Raw genomic sequence first — 19,313 nt, forward strand, 5'->3', positions numbered from 1 at the left:
GGGTGGGACAGGGCAGAGTCTCAGCTGCCCCCCCACGGCCCCGGCTCTGGTGGCTGCTGCCAGGCCAGCGCGGCTCCGGCTGCCGGCGCTGAGACGGGCTGGGACGGGTGCCCACTCGCCCGCCCGCATCCCCCACGGTTCCACATCAGAAACACCTTGAGTCGTGGCAGGGTGACGTCACGAAGTAACGGGGTCACGCGGCGGTGGAAGGGGGCGCCGTCACTGCCCGCTGGGATGACGACACCACGCGCCTGCCCGCCCTGCTCGGGGACACGAGGTGCACGAGGTGATGGAACGACGCCCCGCTCCGCCCCCCGTGACGCAACGCCGCGGCCGAGTTGCCATGGGGAGCGGTGACGCGCCGGGGCCCCGCCCGGCGGGAGGAGCCGCACGTGGCCCGGGCACCGCCTGCAGCCGGAGCCGGAGCCGGCGCCGCAGTCGCAGCCGCAGCGGGGGGCGGGAGACGGGGGGCAGCCGGCGCCCGACGCCGCTCCCGCCGGACGCCCGCGCCGGGGCCGGGGCCGGGGCCGGGCCATGAGGCGGCGATGAGCGCGGGCGGGGCGGGCCGCGGGGGGCCGGGCGCGCCGCCGCCGCTGCCGCTGGCCGTGCTGCTGTGGCTGGCCGCCGGCGCCGCCATGTCCGGCCTCAACAAGTGGATCTTCGCCGTGCACCGGTTCCGCTGCCCGCTGCTGCTGTCGGCGCTGCACATGCTGGCGGCCGTGGCCGTGGGGCGCCCGCTGGGCCGGCTCTGGCTGCGCCTGCGGCTGCGGGGCGGGCGGTGCGGGGCCCCGGCGCCCGCCCCGGCCCCGGCCCGGCTCTACCTGCTGAGCCTGACCTTCTGTGCCAGCCTGGCCTGCGGCAACCTGGGCCTGCACTACGTGCAGCTGGACCTGGCGCAGCTGGTCTACACCACCACGCCGCTCTTCACCCTGGCGCTGTCCCGCGGCCTGCGGGGCACCTGCCACCACCCGCTGCAGTACGCCGCCATGGGGCCCATCTGCCTGGGCGCCTCCGTCAGCCTCCTCAGCGAGGTGCACTTCAGCCGGCCCGGCTGCTGCTTCCTCCTGGCCGCCACCTGCCTCCGGGCGCTCAAGTCCATACAGCAAAGTAAGTGCCCGGCGCCCCCACCCCCAGCGTCGCCCTCCAGGGCCCGGTCCTGCTGCGGGGGCGCCGCTACTCGTGGGCCCCTGGCTCGGGTCTGCAGGCCCCCAGTGCCCACGTGCCAGCTGCCTCCCGCCAGGCTGCTCTCGCCGGCCAGAGCACCTCCTGTCACCAGATGCGGGCAGTGCCGATGGGCCGCGTCGGCGCTAGACCAGAGGGGGTTGCACCTTGACCAGAAAGTTGCTCTCTCCATAGCAGGTTGCAAGGGACTGGGGTTCAGGGTGCTATCAAAAGGCTGTGAATGATGCTAAAGGATAAGGCTGTCCTCTCCTGGTCACAGGTAAGCTTCTTTCTGGGCGCTAAGTAAGAGAAGGGGTGTAATACTACAGACTGAATCCCCGCTGAGAGGGCCACGTTGGCACCACGTCAACCATCTTCTCTGCCACCATTCTTCATCCCTTTACCCAGAGAGAGTGCCATGGATCCTCAGTTTTCTCACACGACCAAAAGCCTGACTACAGCACCACTTTCCTAGGGGATGGAGTGAGACCTACCAAACCCATTTTACCCAGCAGTAGTCAACTGTTACTAGCTACTAGCACTAGTCAGCTGTTACTACCTGCAGGGGAGGTTTTCACAATCCATCGTTTATCCCCTGAGCCGTGCAGTTTTTTTTCCCTACCCCTGTTGGAAGGAAATTCCCTGGCCCTGCATGCCAGGAGGGTGGTGTAAGAGCAGAAACAGCCTGTGACACAATCTGACAAAGGGCTTCTCAGGCCGAATTGTCCTTGGCAGCAAACATCAGAGAGATGCCAGTGTTTATTTTTTACTCAAAAGGAAATTTTTCCTTTTCTCCAGACCAAACCTTTTTTGCAGGGTGTGTCACTTCTTGGGGTCTTGCCAAGGCAGTGTTTCATGGCATAAGCTGTGTACTGGAATCTGACCTAGTAGCTAGCCTGCCTCTACTTTTAAGTCCCAGTAAGAACTCCTAACGTTGAGCCATTGAAAAACAGGCCGGGAAACAACTTGTGGCTGGGATTCTTCACTGGCCCAAGAACATGGGTGAAAGGGGCCTTTCACATCTCCAGTTTCATAGAAAAAAATCAAAGCTGCCAGAAATTCCTGTTGCCCCCCCCCCCAAGCAAGGTGCTGCCCAGACTGCCAAAGTTCCTTTGTCCTCCTTCTGTCCATCCCTCTCCCCCCCCCCTTTAATTATTGTTTTTACTGTGGAAGCATCTGAGATCCTTATTGTGAACCAGGCCCCCATAGTACCAGGCACTAGAGAAGCAAAAAGACAGTCCATGTCCCAAAGAGCTTGCAGGCTTAAGTAAGAAGGCTTGAGAGAGTCCAGAGAAGAGCCACGCGCATGATCGGGGTCAGGGAAGCAGACCCTACGATGACAGGCTGAGAGCCCTGGGGCTCTTTAGCCTGGAAAAGCGCAAACTCAGGAGTGATCTGATGGCCACCTATAAGTTTATCAGGGGTGACCATCAGTATCCAGGGGAACGTTTGTTCACCAGAGCGCCCCAAGGGATGACGAGGACGAATGGTCACAAACTACTACAAGATCGTTTCAGGCTGGACATAAGGAAGAATTTCTTTACTGTCCGAGCCCCCAAGGTCTGGAACAGCCTGCCGCCGGAGGTTGTTCAAGCGCCTTCATTGAACACCTTCAAGATGAAACTGGATGCTTATCTTGCTGGGATCCTATGACCCCAGCTGACGTCCTGCCCTTTGGGCGGGGGGCTGGACTCGATCTTCCAAGGTCCCTTCCAGCCCTAATGTCTATGAAATCTATGAAATCTATGAAGAACTTAGAGTCTGTGTCCTGGGTGTTAGTCTGAGACCCCATCAGCCTAGGGCAACTTGTTTGCATCTGGGGAATTGGCACTTTACCAGCTGCTCACCCCACAGTCTTGTTTGTGGGCCAAGGTCGTGTTACTGGGACATTATTACTTGTAGAGGGCTGTGTTTTACTGTTTGCTTTTCCTGGGACAAAGCCCCATTCACTGTAGAGAGGTGTCCCCACCTTTTCATCCCCCTTCTCTCAGCCCATTTTCTCGCTTTTGTTCAAACAGTTCCGTTAACCCAAATCAAGGAAGCTGCTTCCCCTGTGGGGAAGTATCAGTGCCCCCACACAAGTTCTGGGTCTTGGTGTGGTATCTGCTCATGTTTCACATCTGGGAAATGCCAGCGATTCTGGTGGTGTTGGTTTGTCACGGGTGGGGGCAGGGGAGGACGTACGGACTGCAGCATATTGTCCTGGGTGCAAGGCTGTGAAAGCATCTTAGTTTCAGCATGGTTCCATGTTGCATTGAGAGCCACTTTGGGGCATGCTAGAGGGGACAGGACAATATGTGCCAGCCAGAGGCACTGCGAACCCAGCAGGATGGTTCTAACATAGCTTTTGAAATGTTGACCTTGAGCTTTGCCAAACTGTGTGGGAAATCTGGAGGGTCTTAAAAGCAGTCTCCCAAAGTACTTGTGACAGCCGGTAGATTAGTGAAGAGAAGTCATCTTCTGCTCATGTTCTGAATTAAATCCTCCCCATATCCTTGAAAGGGTTCAGCCCACAGGCAAGCTTTTCTCCTCAGAGCCTTAAGATTCCCAGTGAGATCTCTCCACCTCCTGGGGCCTCCAGGTCCCTGTGGACTTTCCTTCCTACAACTTCGCTCCAAACCACCAGACTTTCTCCATTCCCACCCTGTAACACCCCCCATGCTCTTCCAGTGCTCCACCCAGTTTCTGCATTCACAGTCCTAGCTCACATAGAACAGAAGTGGCAAAGGACCTGAATTGCATCGACTGATGCTTCATGTCCTTGTAGGTATTGCACTGGGTGCTTCATCTTAACCCTTTCATTGCTGAATGAGAGTATCAGACCATAGAGCTCTGTGCAATATTCCATTTCTGTTCTGATCTCTTTGCCGTCTATTTCCCATTGGAAAAGAATTTGATCCCCAGAGCAGTGCTGGGGTCTGGAACAGTTGCTCTGACCATTAGCTGGCCATTAGCTGCCTCTTGGCATGGTTACATAAGGTATTGGCCTAATAATGGAACAGAAAAGGATTGAATGTTGTGCGTGATGGCTGTACAAGGTGGGGTGGACTGTCCAAAGTGTTCAGGCTTCTGGAAAGCTTGAGCACAAATATAGCGAAACAGAGCTGTTGAGAGGTGAGTACTCTTGAGAATCTGATTTTCATTGGGATGTTGAACCCTTGAAAACCTGCCCTGTGTTATAAAGATACTAGTGTATTGTGAGTATGCTTCATGTATATCATTGCATGAGGTGATATGAGTGATTGTGTATCTGTGTGAGCATTGCATAGTCACATTTCAAGTTGTGCATGATGCCAAGCATGACTTAGTAAGTAAATACCAGCACTAACATGTCAGTTGTATGGCTGTGCAAGTTTTTGTGTGTAATATGCTATGATATGAATATTGGTGTGATGTCCTGGTGTTGTCTTAGGCAGGGTAAGTGGTGGTGAGCAGGGGTCCTGACGACTGTTTTACTTCCCACTACTAGGTTGAGCTTGTTGGCAAGTGTCTGTCTACCTTCCCCTGTTTGCTGGTTGAAAGGCCTCTGGTTTCCCTCACCACCCTCCAGGCTTGCATCCCTTGCTGTCTGACTGTGTCTGTCTTCATCCAGGTACCCTGTTGCAGGACGAGAAGCTGGACTCCATTACCTTGCTCTGCCTGATGTCCCTGCCCAGCTTTTGCATCCTTTTCCTGGCAGCTCTGGTGCTGGAAGTGGGACCTGCCTGGGATGGCTCACTGCAATATGACAGTGCCCTCTGGGCCTGTATCCTGCTCAGCTGTCTGGGCTCTGTCCTCTACAACCTGACCAGCTTCTACGTCATCTCACTGACCTCTGCCCTCACCATTCATGTCTTGGGCAACTTCAATGTGGTGGGGAACCTGGTGCTTTCGTGGCTTCTTTTTGGCAGTCACCTGAGTGGGGTCAGCTATATTGGCATTGGACTCACCCTTGTGGGGATGTTTATGTACCACAATTGTGACCTCATAGCTGGATACTGGCATGCAAGGTTAGGCAGGGGGCAGATGAAACCAGACTGAATCCTTGGCTGGTGCATAGTGACCCTCTACAAATTGGCCAGGAAAGTTTACAGAATGCAATGCACTCTCTGGTGTGTGTGTGTGTGTGTGTGTGTGTGTAACTGGCACTGCACTCTATAGGGGGTATGCATTACAGAATGCAGTGCATTCTCTGGTGTGTGTGTGTGTGTTGACAAATGTGTGCATGCTTTCTTGATGCTGTTTAGTGGATGGAGGATTTCATATCCAAGTATATGGGTGTGTACAAGCACATGTACATGTGTATTTACAAGTATCCTCTGATGTTGAAGTGTATCAGACACTTTGCTGTGTTTATATGCTATGGTTTTCTACTGATGAAAATGTCAGAACTTTTCTGGGAAGGGAATGTGAGGGGAAAGCATTTGTGTGTGTGCACAAGTTCACTATTGTCCTATGCCGGATAGCAGTAATTTAGGTGTGTTTGCATCTGTGTGTCTGTATTTGTGCTTTCTCTTCTGAGTGCTCCTGAATAGATTACAGCAGAAGTATGCAGGCTTGTCTGTCTCTGAATGTAGGCATATATGTATGCCTATATGTACTATGGTTTTCTACTGATGGAAATGTAAGCACTCTTCCTATGTGTATGTGTACATGCATACATACATGCATGCTAATTACAGTAGAGCTGGATCATTCTTTTCTGGGTGGCTTACAGCCAACTTAGTTTACAGCAGTTTGCCAAATTAAAGACAAGCTTTTCAGCTGTTTGCTCTGACTTTCACTTCAGTCAGCAGGAGCACATCCAGGATCCCACACAGCTGATTGGAGATACTGCATTCTTTGAAATAAAAGTCACAGTGAACAACTAGAGCACCTCAGTGGTCCCACACAGCTGTTTGCTGTGGCTCTATCTGTACCTGAATGCTTCACAAATCCTCTTCTTCACAGGGAGCTAAGGAACCTAACCCTGTGGAGAATCCAGGCACTACTGTATTGTTCTCTGTTAGAGAAAGCACATCTGGCCCATTTGTGTGTACGTGCATATATGTATGTGCTGGGGTTTTCTACTGATGGGGGTGTCAGAAATTCTTCCCTATAGGAATGTGTTTATATTTGTCTTCGCTACTGAGCTCCGCTGGATGGAGTATATCAGAAGTGTGTGTGTGTGTGAGTGTGAGAGATCACTATTGCCCTCTGCTCAATGGAGCATATCAGACCTACTGAAGTGTGTGTAAGTACGCACGTGTGAGCTTTGCTTTTTTGTGTGTCGATGTGTGTATGAGTGTGTGTATAAGAGAGCACTTTTTATCAAATCGTGTATTAAGTTTTGTGTCTCTGTTCAGCAGGTCTCCTTTGAGTCTGAGTGAACTCATTGGGGACCAGCCTTGATTACGGGCTGCTGCAAGTCCTGTTCCTAAGCCCTAGAGTCTGTGGTGAGCTTTCTCCTGTACAGGCACAGCCTGAGACTATTGTGAGGAGAACTTCAGAAGCATGAATGCTGTTGCTAGCGTTCTCTAAACATGCAGCTGATTAGGGCTGTGCATCTGTTTTATTGATACAAGCCAACCAGTTAGCATCAGTCCTGAGCTCCCCAAGAACTGTTTTCTTGTGGGTTAAAAACACATTGATTCACCTTATAATGACCGACTGATTCACCTGGACTGTGCCCGCTGCATTTCCTTATTCTGAGATATGGCTGTCGCAGGCTTGGGGCAGAACCCCTGACATGCTATGGGAGAGATTGCTTCCCTGCCCCAGTGGACTCTCCCTAAAGAGCCTGTGCCTGGCAGGCTTCCAAGAGCATCTCAAAACTGAGTCTTTTAGCTTACTGGTTGGTTCAGAGCTGCCAACTGTGATGGATTTAGGGCCCAGTGTATGTACGTGCATGTACCCATGCACATGGGTATACACAGGCCGATGTTCTCTATCACAAGTGTCCATTCACATGCCAGCACTAACATGCATGCACTCCTCCAGAGGGTACATAACAGTGCTAAAATGCCAACACACCCAGATTGCACATGTGTGCACACACACCAGCAGCAAGACAAGCACAGAGGTGGCCCCCCCACCCCAGATTTGCGCACACACACACTGTCTAGACATACAGACACACACACATGGTCCCCCACAGTTCACACACATCTGTCAGCACCAGAGCGCACACTGATGTGTGCTCCCTCCCCTAAGTGTATACTTGCACACCACTGCTAGCACACACACACAGGTATGCTCCCCTGCAGTGCATCCTCATGCATCCCCCCAGCACTAACTCATAATTGCCAGAATGCACATGCACACAACACACACTCCAGAATAAACACAACAGCAAGCAGGATCACATTCATGCATATAGTGTGTGTGCAGATACACATAGCCCATGAGGAAATCCCTCTGCCCTTTTCAGCCATTCTTTCCTTGGTAGCAGTGCTCTGCAGTGGGACTCCAGCCAGAACCATGACTCTGAGTAACATGCAAAATGATTTTGGTGAAAAGGCTTGTAGTGTTGGTGTGTTGGGGGTCCTATGCCAGCAGGCTGGGCCTTGCCTGGGGCCAAAGGGCAGCTCTGACTGCACCTGTCCTCAAATAAAGCTCTATTTTTATTGTACTCTAGTCTGCTTTCCTTGGGTGACTCTAAGAAATGAAAATAGAGTTGGGTTTTCTGAGGAGGGGCAGCCTATGGAGCTCTGGGCTGACAGGGAAGCAAGAGAAGATCAGTGTCCCCTGGGTGAAGAGATACAAAGGAGAACACCAAGAAGGGAATATCCCTGGGAGAGGGAGATGCACAGGGAAGGAGAAGGGGTGCGCTCCAGAGTGGGTAGTACTGAAGGGGAGGAATTGACCTCCAGGTAGAAGACATCAGGACAGCAATTCCTAATGGCAGGGTTGAAGCAACCATTTTTTCCTGGAGGATCCATTTTGGGAACCCCTGAACCCCTGTGCTCAGTGCAGCCATGGTATAGTGCAGCTCGCAGGAAGCAGTCCTCAGGCCTCCCGCTCTGCATGACCAGTTGCGGTGGCTCTAGGTCAAGCTTAAAGCCACAGGGCACAAGAGCACTCCACTCCCCATGTGCTCCCTGCTATTGCCTATGCGCAGCTCAATCTACAGCCTGAATGTCTGGGTTTGTCCCAAACCAGCAGGGGAAGCCAAACTGCTCTTCTGTGGTAATCGAGACAAACCCAAACACTTCTTTCGTATGACATTTTAGGATTACAAAATTTATAGATTTAATATCTAAATTTGATAACCATTTGACTTCTTTAGGGGTAGCTGCATAGATCGATTTTAGATGGCCATTAAATGATTATCGAGCAGTCATTCACAATGTGTTGTGCCATCTGAAAATTGCACCACAGTCACAACCCAGACTCTCTTTGATTCTCCGTTTATGGAGTAGGTTTCCACATTTTCTATGAAGTGTCTGGATGCGATTCAGGGAGTACCAAATCTTTCTCAAACAGCAGCAGACTACACAGTACATGTTCCAGGGGTCCTACTGTCTGGGCCAAGCCAGCTGGATGGGCTGTTTTCCAGTCCTGTTGCACTTTGTGCATGAAGTTTGCACTGTTTACAAGCAGGGCAGCAGGAAATATTAACTCCTTAAAGTCCTGGTTTGCTGATGTTTACTGTGAGCAGGGATCTGAGCTTCAGTCACCAGGAGCAGGACCAGGTCTGCACTGCACAGGGGGATGAACCCACCTTAGTGTGAGTCTGTGACTGTGCTGGTCATTTGTGGCAATGGAGATTCACACATTTATGCCTTGCTTCACCCACTTAATTAGTCCCTAGCTATTAACCTGTCTGATTAGCCTTTGATCGAGTGACTCTGACCATCAGCAAATGTTCTGCTCTGCGCTATGGGTGGGGGGAGGTTCACATGCTGCCACTAGTGGGTTCCCAGTCCACTGAGGCCACTTTTCTCTCCCTGCTCCTTAAAGGGACTTGGCTAGCATTTCTCTGGTTTATAGAAGTATTTGGAACCTGGGATTTTCCCTGGGGTAAATCTGAGCCCCCAGTGGGAGCTGGCAGGAGAAGCAGACACACACACACATATTTACGTCTGACCCACGGGACAGAGGTTAACTTGCATGAATGATGCTTAGGGCTCAGACTTATGCCAGATACACATGGTGAGTGACTCCAGTTTTCTGCCCCTCCCAGGGGCTTTGTGAGCAGAGAGGAGAGCTGCTGCATTCTTTCTACTTGGTACTGGAGCCTTTAGGAATCAGATTACCACAGCTATTACCTGCAGTAGTGAGGACTTCCTTCTTTTTGAATGGAAAGCGAAGACTCTCCCATATTCTTGTGACTCCAGGAGCTGGAGCTTTACTCAGGGGATCCACTTGGGAGTATAATGAGACTCACAATACAGCTGCAGCAGCTGACAACATGGATTATGGCATGAATTCCTCATAACATGGAATCCAAGGGAATATGAAGGTAAGCCTCACCTGCTGTTCACTTAGGAGGGGCCTGTTCAGAGAGTTCTTTAAAGAGACAAGGGAAGTTGGGGCTGGTACCTCCAGGCTAGGTGGTCACCCTGAGTCATTTGCTAGAATTGGGGTCTCTGCTGACAGGTCCTTCTGAACTCTGCTCATAGGGGCTGGGACAGGGCAGGCCTAGTCTGGTTGCCTGTTCTTTGGTGGCAGTGGGGGCTGGCACACATCTGGCTCCTACAGGGCTTTGCAGCAGTGCAGAATGGACAGAGCACAGATCCCCCTTCACCATGTTCCCTCCTGCTTCCTTAATCTGCACTTCTCTGACCCATGTATTCCCCTCTCAAGTCTGAAGCTTCTGTGGAGGATGTGCAGAATTAGCCTTGTGTCTGGGGATAAGGGTGCTCTTGGGGGCTGAGTGGGCTGTGATTCTCTATTTGGGAGGACTTTGTGCTAGCCAAACTGATATGGAGGCCAACAGGACACTAAGTGCTGGACTAAGGATCTGGGCACTTTCAGGCTATGATCTCTTGTGATTTGTTTGCTGCTAGTGGTGGGAAGGAAACAGTTTCTCATAGGTTGCAGTGACTCAGACATCCCAAAGACTGGGTTACATTAGTTAGACTCAGGATGATAGAGGCAGCTGCAATTAATTCATTGAGCATGCCCTGATTCTCCCTGCCTGGCAGCCATGTGGCTTGGCTGGATATGAATAGCATTTTGGTCAGCAAAGTGGTGAGAGAAAAGCAGCCTCCTAGTGGAACCAAAGGAACCCACATAGCATGGCACCACAATTAACCAGGAAAATACTTCAGGATTGGAGAACATAACTCACAGCATGAGACTGAGAGCGCTCATCTGTTTAGCATATCAAACAAAAGATCCAGTAGTAACAGGATCACAGGGCACATCTATACGCGTGGTTTAATGGGCAGTAGCCTATTTACTGCACATTAAAGTGTCACGTAAAAAAACTATTACGCTAATGCACAGAAAATAGACTACTGCACATTAAGTGTCACTTAAAAACCATGCACATTTGCTACTGTGCATTAAGACAGCTTAATATACATTTGTTTAGTACCTCACACTAGAGGCATTTTTGAAAGGTGCCCAGCGCTGCAATGCTTGTAGTTGTATAAGTGGCAAAATTTCATAGATTTCATAGACATTAGGGCTGGAAGGGACCTCAGAAGATCATCGAGTCCAGCCCCCTGCCCCAGGGGCAGGAAGTCAGCTGGGTTCAAAGGATCCCAGCAAGATAAACATCCAATTGATTCTTAAAGGAGTTCAGAATAGGTGCTTGCACCACCTCTGGAGGCAGTCTGTTCCAGGTGTTGGGGGCTTGGATAGTAAAGAAGTTTTTCCTTATGTCCAACCTGAAATGGTCTTGGAGGAGTTTGTGACCATTTAACCTTGTCATCCTTTGGGGCGCTCTGGGGAACAGGCATTCCCCCAAATCCTGATGTACACCCCTTATGTACTTATAGGCAGCCACCAGGTCCCCCCTGAGCCTGCATTTTTCCAGGCTGAAGAGTCCCATAGCTCTCAGGCTTTCATCATAAGGCCTGTTTTCCTGCCCTCTGATCATGCAAGTGGCTCTCCTCTGGACTCTCTCAAGCTTCTCCACATCCTTTTAAAATTGTGGAGCCCAGAATTGGATGCAGTACTCCAGCTGCGGCCTCACCAAGGCCAAGTACAGCGGGAGGATCACATCCTGGGATTTGCATGAGAAGCATCTGTGGATGCAAGCCAGAGTTCTGCTCGCTTTGCCAGCTGCAACATCACATTGATGGCTCATATTCATCTTGTGGTTAATCATGACCACCAAGTCCCTCTCGGCCGTGGTGCTAGCAAGCGTAGCACTGCCGAGCCTATAAGCATAATGCGGGTTTTTCTTCCCAAGGTGAAGTACCTTGCATTTTTCAATATTGAAGGCCATCAGGTTGTCATCTGCCCATTTTCTGAGCTTGTCAAGTTTGGCCTGGATCACCATCCTGTCCTCCAGTGTGAACGCTTTACCCCAAAGTTTGGGGACACCAGCGAACTTGGCCAGTCTGCTTCTGATACCAATGTCCACATCATTAATGAAGATGTTGAAAAGATCAGGCCCAAGAACGGAGCCTTGGAGGACCCCATTGGTCATAGCGTACCACAATGATTGACTTCCATCAACTACCGCTCTCTGGGTCTGACCTCGGAGCCAATTCCCCAGCCAGCGGACTGTGATGTAGCCGAGGCCACAGTTGGCCAATTTTTCCATGAGATGATCATGGGATACCAGATGGAAAGCTTTTTTAAAATCAAGATATATGACATCAATCTTTTCTCCCTTGTCCAGGTGATATGTCATCTGGTCATAGAAGGAGATGAGATTGATCAGGCAAGCCCTACCACAACAAACTCATGCTGGCTGTCTCTCAGGAAGTTGCCTTCAGTCAGTTTGTCAAGAATGGTCTCTTTGATGATTTTTTCCAAGATCTTCCCCAGGATAGAGGTCAGGCTGATGGGCCTGTAGTTCCCTGGATCTACTTTCCTCCCTTTTTTGAAGATAGGCACCACATTGGCCTTCTTCCAATCTTCGGGCACTTCACCTGATCACCACGAGTTCTCGAAGATCTGTGCCAGTGGCAGAGCTATGATGCTTGCCAGCTCCTTAAGTACCCTGGGGTATAAGCTGTCTGGGCCAGCTGACTTGAAGGTGTCCAGCCTCTCAAGGTGTTCCTTGACATGGTCAACACTGATGAAGGGTAACAATTCTCCCTTGCCCAGGTCATCCCATACTGTATTGAGCAGGGCCGTCCCTTGGGACTGGTGAAAAAATGATGCAAAGTACGCATCAGTGAACACGCATCAATGCTGTGAAAATGGCAATGGTGCACTTTTGAATTAAATCACATTGGGGGTGCATTAGTTCCAAAGTGCACCACCACCATTTTCTGCACGCCCACCCATATTTCACTGCTTATACAACTGCAAGCAGAGCAGCACAGTTTGCCTCAGCTTGCATGAAGAGCAGACTTGCTTAATTGAGTCTGTTCCAAAGCAGTGGATCTCTGGTGTGTTGTGGGACAGAAAAGTATGCATATAAATGCCCAGAGGTACTAAATTTAATGTGCATTAGGAAAAGCGCATTAATGCATGTGTAGATGCACCCACATGGTGCGTCCACATGAGATGCTAACTGCACCAGTAGCCTAATAACACTGCGCAGTAGTGTGCTGGACAAAAAACATCCTGATACACTACTGCACAGTAAGCATCTGAAACCCAGGCGCCAGTGCTACTGTGCAGTAGTGTGAGTTACTGCTCATTGATTTAGTACTTGGTTAACTAAGTACTAAAATTAATGCCCAGTAATACAGCACATTAATGAATGTGTAGGAGCGCCCACAGAGTATAAATATTTTCATGGGGCAGAATACCAAGTGCTCAGGGGCTCTTTAGTGAAGATAACGCAGAATTACAACCAATGGCTGGAACCTGAAGCCAGACAAATTTAAGTTAAAAATTAGAAACAAACTTTTAATTGTGTGGGAGATTCACTATCACTGGGGTGGATGGCCAAGCAGCTAAGGTGTCTTGGTACAATTCCAGAGGACTTGTGCTGAAGGATACTCTCATACATCACCATTACCAATGGGTACCTGACCCTTCAAGTGAATGGATGTGACACTAGGAACATTGTTCTCTTGTGTGCCATTGAATGTAGAAACTGTCATGCCTTAATCACAGCAGCCCAATGGGCTGTTTGATTTGGGAGGACCTGGGACCTGTTCCACCATGAGAACAAACCCCCAAGGGAAGTAATGGATTGTCCATCTTTTGGTGTCTTCACTTACAGGCTGGATATCTATCTGGAAGAGATGGCTTAGCCACGTATGAGAGCACAGGTTCAATTGAAAGAATGAACTACCTGATGGTCTCCCTCACAGGAGCCATCACAATGCCCATGTGGTTGCCTCCAGGAAGAGCATTCAGATCTTCCTGCTCCTGATAGTCCTGTAAAAGGGCTGCCCAGTGAATTGTTCCTCTGATTAAGGATGTTGCCTATGCTACAAATGTTATTCTAGTGGCTGGATGCTGCACAGTGGTGAGAACAGATGACTGCAGCTTTGACAGGGCTTCTGATGACTTCTCCCTGCATCAGCAGGAGCTGCTGGAAGGGGATAAGGCAGTTCTCTTCAGTTCCTTCTGCAATACTTGTCATTTGTCCCGCTGCTGAAATCCCTGTTACTTTGTACTCCCTGTACTCTGTTACCCCCTTGCAAGCCAACCCAGGGCAGGTTGGAGATGCTGCAGCTGGAGCCTAATGCTTCCCCCTGCAAGTCCCTGGTACTCCTGTTTCCTGGAGTGGTTTGGGGCTGCAGTTCACTCCTGGGAGCTGGTTCTATGCTCTGGGGATCTGTATCTTTTCAGCTCCCAACATTTATGCTCCGCTGCCAGGTCAGTGCTGAATGTGCCCTCCTCTTCAGGCCACCAGGACAGATGGATGTGGAGATAGTTTAACTGATTCAGTGCCTGCAAGATGTCCGCAAGGAAATGAGACACCTTGGGCCTTTCATACACTACTTACAAGTCTTAACCCTCACTCTTTCCTGCCACCAATTTGAGGAGTGGACAGGGCCAGGGGTGTCTCTGCCCCTGCCACAAGTCCTGGACAGAGAACAAACCAACCCCACACTATCTCTGATCTAGTCCAGGCTGAGCAGTCTGTAAAGAGATACTGCCTTCTCCAGGGCCTGTCACTGAGCTGAGGTGGTCAGTCACTAGCTCAGTTCCATCTTGCTAACCACAGCTTATTCAAGAGCAGCAAAACTGCTTCTGCAGTGTCACAGTGCTGCCCAACAGGCCCGCTACAGAGGACGTGCCTCTCCAGTGTGATCTGCGTATGTCCCACATAGGGCACAGGCTTTTCAGAAAAACAATGCCCCCTGCTCCACTCCTGTACCTCTACTTCTGTGCAGGCCAGCATGCAGAGCAGGGCAGCTCTGTACCTGGAGCAGTTGTAGTGCATGTGACAGCACTGCCTGTCAGTATTTATTGCAGCAGCATGGTTAGCTGTGGCAGCTATTTTTGCAGCTGCCTACAAAGGTGACACCCAAGGCTGTTTCCTTGGCTGCTTCCTCTCAGTTACACTACTGGAGGTGAAGGCATCAGACTTCCTTGTACTGTTTTTCCTGCACTCACTGCTAAACTGTTTTTGAAATCCACATTGGAAGAAAAGATGAATTTCCTTGGGACTCAGGAGTGAGATGCAAAGTGTCTTCCAATGATCAGAACAGGGACTGGGAATCAGGTTGCTTGGACTCTATCCCTAGTTTTATGTCTGTTTTGTTGTGTAACTTGTGCAGGATACATCATGACGGCTCTCAAAGCTCTGGTGCTACAGCTGTGGAACGGACTATCTACAGCACTCTGGGCATACACGACGTGTGTGTGTGTGGGGGGGGGGGGGGGGGGGCATGTGCCCCCTCTGAGTTTGGCCACCACTGAAGCCGCTGCTGGGTTCTACGAGCAGTTGCCACTCACACCTGGCCCCCCTGCCCTCACCGTTAACGCAGCTGGAAGCGTCTGTGGGTGGTCCCCACTTGCCACTCGCCACCCCTCCCCCCCACCGCCAACACCGCTGCCAACACCCACACTGCTGTCAGTGGCTGAGGGCAGTCCCCACTTGCTGCTCACCGCTGCTGACATCTACACCGGCGGCTGAGGGCGGTCCCCGCTCACCACCATGGTGCCCCCCCAGTCTCAGGAGTCCCCAGGCATTCATGATTCTGAGCTATCGGGAGGTGCATTGTACTATCATGCAGTAGAATTCTGATGTCTGTACATGAAAGGCAGCAGGAGAAGTACACACACTCACTCACACTGAGGCAATGACCCGCCATTCCTGTTTGGAGGGAAATATACAGTGGTCAAGTTTTGATTTTTTATTCCAGACAAACTTGGTCAGTTCCTAGACTTCATCAAGGCTGGAGTGCAAACTGACTGCCCCATTGCTATTAGGTCAGGGAGGGCAGAAGGCCTATGTGATGCTTTTGCAGCATACATGGATAGAACAGCAAGATCCCTAAGATTTATTATTCAGTTGCCTTGGGATGGGATGGACTCTTCTCAGGTTCTCATTTACTATGCCTGGCTAATAGGAGGCCAACTCCTCTGGATGATGGTGGTTGTAGTTATTCTGTTGCTCTGTGGTGGTAAAGATAATTATTGTCCCTACGTAGAGTGCCTCTCCACCTGAAGGGCCAGACAGGGTGCATCTACACATGCAAATAATCCGGAAGCAGTTTACTCTCAAGTAAACTACTCAAGAGTAAACTCATCTACACATGTAGGTATGTGGGTGCAGATTTGCTGTTCATAGCAGGAAATTGCTTTTGCTCCCTGCAACCCTGCTCAAGGTCCCTGTTGCCACTAGGGAGAGCTGGAGGCTCCCGCTGCAGCTGTCTGTGGCCACCAGCCATCTTTAAAAGGCAGCTCCACTCTCTGCTCCCTGGCCAGCTGTGTTTCTGGCTGGGAGCAGCATGCCAGGGGCAGCATGCAGTGGATCTCTTGCTGCAGCCTCTGCCTCCCCACACTATGGCTGCCCCACCTCCCATCCCTGGCAGCAATGCCCAGTACCCCAGGCTCCTGCTTGCCTGTGCACTGGCCTGGCTGTCCCAGGGCAGTATGGGCCCTGCTGACTCTCCTGTGTGCAGCACCTACCTGGCTGGGCTCACCGCTCTTTCCTAGGCCCCCTGACACCGCCACACAGCTGCCGCCTAGACTCTGTCCTGCCAGCCGGACCCTGGCAGGGGCACTGCCAGTACATTCCTGAACGCAACTGCTGGGGCTGTCCATGCCTTTCTGGGCTTCCAGCCCCACCAACTGTGGGCCCCCTAAGCCAGCCAGGACTGGTGGCTGCATGTCTTTCAGAATGCCTGGGATGACGAGCAGTGGCTGGAGCCATTTCAGATGACCTGGGCCACCTCCAGGAGCTCCTGGAGCAGCTCCACCCACACCTGCAGGACACCACCATGTGGCAGCCCCTCCCTGAGGACACCTGGCTGGCTGTCACCCTGCTCAAAGTGGCCACACACACCAGCCTCCGCTATGTCAGCCACCTCTTTGGTGTGGGCAAGGCCACCACTGGGGAGGCCTTCCTGGAGGTGTGCAGTGTCATCCAGGACATGCTGGGACATACACTGCTCTGTATTCATGACCCCCTGGTGTTGATGGCAGGGCTCTGTGCCCTGGGATTCCCCCAGTGCATCAGGGCCCTGGACAGAACCCACATCCCTGTCACCTGCCTGCCCTACTAAGTGACCTCCCTTACTACAGCTGGCGGGGCATCCGTTCTATCATGCTCCAGGCCATTGTCGACCACCATGGCACTTTCACAAACTTGAGTGCCAGCTGGGCAGGCAGTGCCCACGATTCCCACATGTTCCTCAACTCTGCCCTGCCAGCTCTAGTGGACAGCAGGCACTTTGCACTGGGGGTGCTAGACTTCCAGCTGGGTATGGTCCTGCCCCATCTCATTGGGAACCCCACCCAGCCCGTCTTCCCCTGGCTCATGCTGCCCTACACTGGCCAGCTGAACCCCTGGCAGGCCCTCTTCAATAGGTACCTGGGCCAGACCCGCACCCTGGTGGAGTGCACCTTTGGCCAGCTAAAGGGATGCTGGCACATCCTCACCACCCACCTCCAGGTTGCTGAGGCCAACATCCCATGGGTCATCACAGCCTGTGTGCAGCATAACATCTGCGAGGTCCAGGGAGGAGGAGGCCTGGGAGGAGGAGGTGGTGCAGTGGGCAGGGGTCGCCTGGCATTGGGAGCATCAGCTGCGGCAGCAGCAACAGTGGCAATCCCCCCTGCCAAAGCCCCAAGTGAGCCACACACCTGTCACGGAGCCATAGCACCGGGTGTGAGAGGCACTGGCTGACCACCTCCTCCTGCACTTCCTGCTGTAGCTCACCTGGACAGCTACCCACAGACCCTCACCCCATCATGCACCCCCAGCATCATGCTCACTGCAGAAAGTTCTCTGAAAAGCAGTTTATTCCCCTCACAGAAACCGACCCCCCCTTCCCTCCCCAAGCACAGAACCCATTCCACCCTCCCTCCCTCCCTCCCCACAGTACCCCTCTACAACCCACCCCACCCACCACCAATAAAACATCTTTTTCCCATGTGAACTATTTTTATGGTTGTGATTGTGTGTGTCCTCCCAGGGTAGGGGCACTAGGGGGCAGAGGTCGGGGACAGGTGCCCAGCACCCTGGCCTCTGGCTGTTCCTCTGTGGGTGTGCATGCTGCAGCAGGTCTGGCAGGTGGGAGGCTTGCCCAGGGGCAACGGCAGCCACTGCTTTCCCGGCGCTCCCATCTTCCCCCTCCTGCAGCCAGTGGCCAGGGCCAGCAGAGCCTGCATATGGTGCTGGCCCTGCTGTGGGCAGCTCCTGCTCCATGGCTGCATGGATCTGAGACGAGTAGCGGGACTGGGCCCAGATTAGGGGCTGAGTGCTGGGGAACCCAGCGTGGGGGCAGAGGCATGGGCTTTATGCTGCTGGAGTTAGTGTTGTACCTCTGCCCAGGCCCATGGTGGGGCCTGCTGCTGGATGGCGAGTAGCTGCCAGGGAGCAAGTGGTGCTGCAGCTGGCAGCAGGGCAGCAGGCAGCACAAAAGTGACCACCAGAGCCAGGATGGTGTCCAGCACCTGGTGGTCCTCCTCCATGGTCTCTGCTGCCCTGGCCACCAGCACAGCCTGCCATTGCAGGGCCTCATTGTGGCACCCCTCCAAGGCCAGAAGCCTCTCCCAGAACTCCCACTCCACCCAATCCCTGGCTTCCTTAAGCGGCTCCTGCGCCTTCTTGCAGGCCACATTTTCCACCCACCACGTGTCCTGCTGGGTGACATCCTCCACCCGCCAAGCCCGTGAGTCCATCAGCTGCTCCTTGGATGCAGTAACCAGGTGGTCCAGCAGGAGGGTCTGGTTCTGGGTCCTCCTCTGCCTTAGCTGGGGCATCCGCAGGCCCTCAGTTGAGGCTGGTGGTGACCCTAAGCTGCTATCCCACCTGCCAACTGGTGCTTAGCCCCTGTGTGCAGCTGCAGGACCTTCAAAGCCAGAAAAAAGAGTCTGTTTGTGAGAATTTGCAATATTTCTGAGATAAGATGCTTTGTACCAGGCCACAGATTGGCAGTCACGCGTATGCGGGTGCCCATGGGCCATGGTAAGTTGGCCGGGCAGGACCAGGACCAGGCAGCCACCGGGTGAGCCCCACATCCCTGCTCTCTTCCTAGGGGCAGGCAGGCCACTGGGTGCTGACTACAGGCAGTCTGCCTCCCCCAACCCATTCCTAGCTGCTGTGGCTCCAAGGCCATTCCCCTGCAGGCCAGCTTGTCTCCTGTGCTGCCACCAAGCCCATGGCACCTGGGCTTGGGGAACATGGGGCTCAGGGCTGACTGGGATGTGGAGCTGCAAGTGCCCCTGCCCTCTCCACAGGGAGCCTCTCCAGGGAGGCGCCCTGGGGCCAACCCCCCTCTCCCCGACTGGTTCTGCACTCTGAGCATACCCTTGCTGCGAGTGTCCTAGGCACAGCATGGGGAGCTGTTTGTGCAGACTGAAGGGTGCCTGACCCACTATGCCCTGCTGCTGCTGATGGCCATGGTGCCCCAGGCACAACTGTGCACCTGGCAAGGGACCCTGAGCTTCAATGTGGTGGGCAAGCCCATGCTGCCCTGCAACCTCCA

At 52.6% G+C, this 19,313-nt stretch overlaps 1 protein-coding gene across 1 annotated transcript; it reads left to right on the plus strand.

Moving 5' to 3' along the window:
* The first annotated feature begins 405 nt into the window (after positions 1-405).
* Positions 406-7,750, plus strand: SLC35E4 (solute carrier family 35 member E4). Its single transcript, XM_006268938.4, has 2 exons — positions 406-1,107; positions 4,754-7,750. Exons 1-2 carry the CDS (start codon positions 546-548, stop codon positions 5,179-5,181), a joined length of 990 nt encoding a protein of 329 aa, XP_006269000.4. The 5' UTR covers positions 406-545; the 3' UTR covers positions 5,182-7,750.
* Positions 7,751-19,313: the final 11,563 nt, after the last annotated feature.

This window comes from Alligator mississippiensis, chromosome 10, assembly GCF_030867095.1.
Source record: "Alligator mississippiensis isolate rAllMis1 chromosome 10, rAllMis1, whole genome shotgun sequence".
NCBI lineage: Eukaryota > Metazoa > Chordata > Crocodylia > Alligatoridae > Alligator > Alligator mississippiensis.

Excerpts from the sequence above, each read along its gene's own strand:
- SLC35E4 (XM_006268938.4), top strand. The coding sequence starts at position 546 with ATGAGCGCGGGCGGGGCGGGCCGCGGGGGGCCGGGCGCGCCGCCGCCG. Across the intron at positions 1,108-4,753 it reads GCTCAAGTCCATACAGCAAA|GTACCCTGTTGCAGGACGAG; the intron begins GTAAGTGCCCGG and ends GTCTTCATCCAG.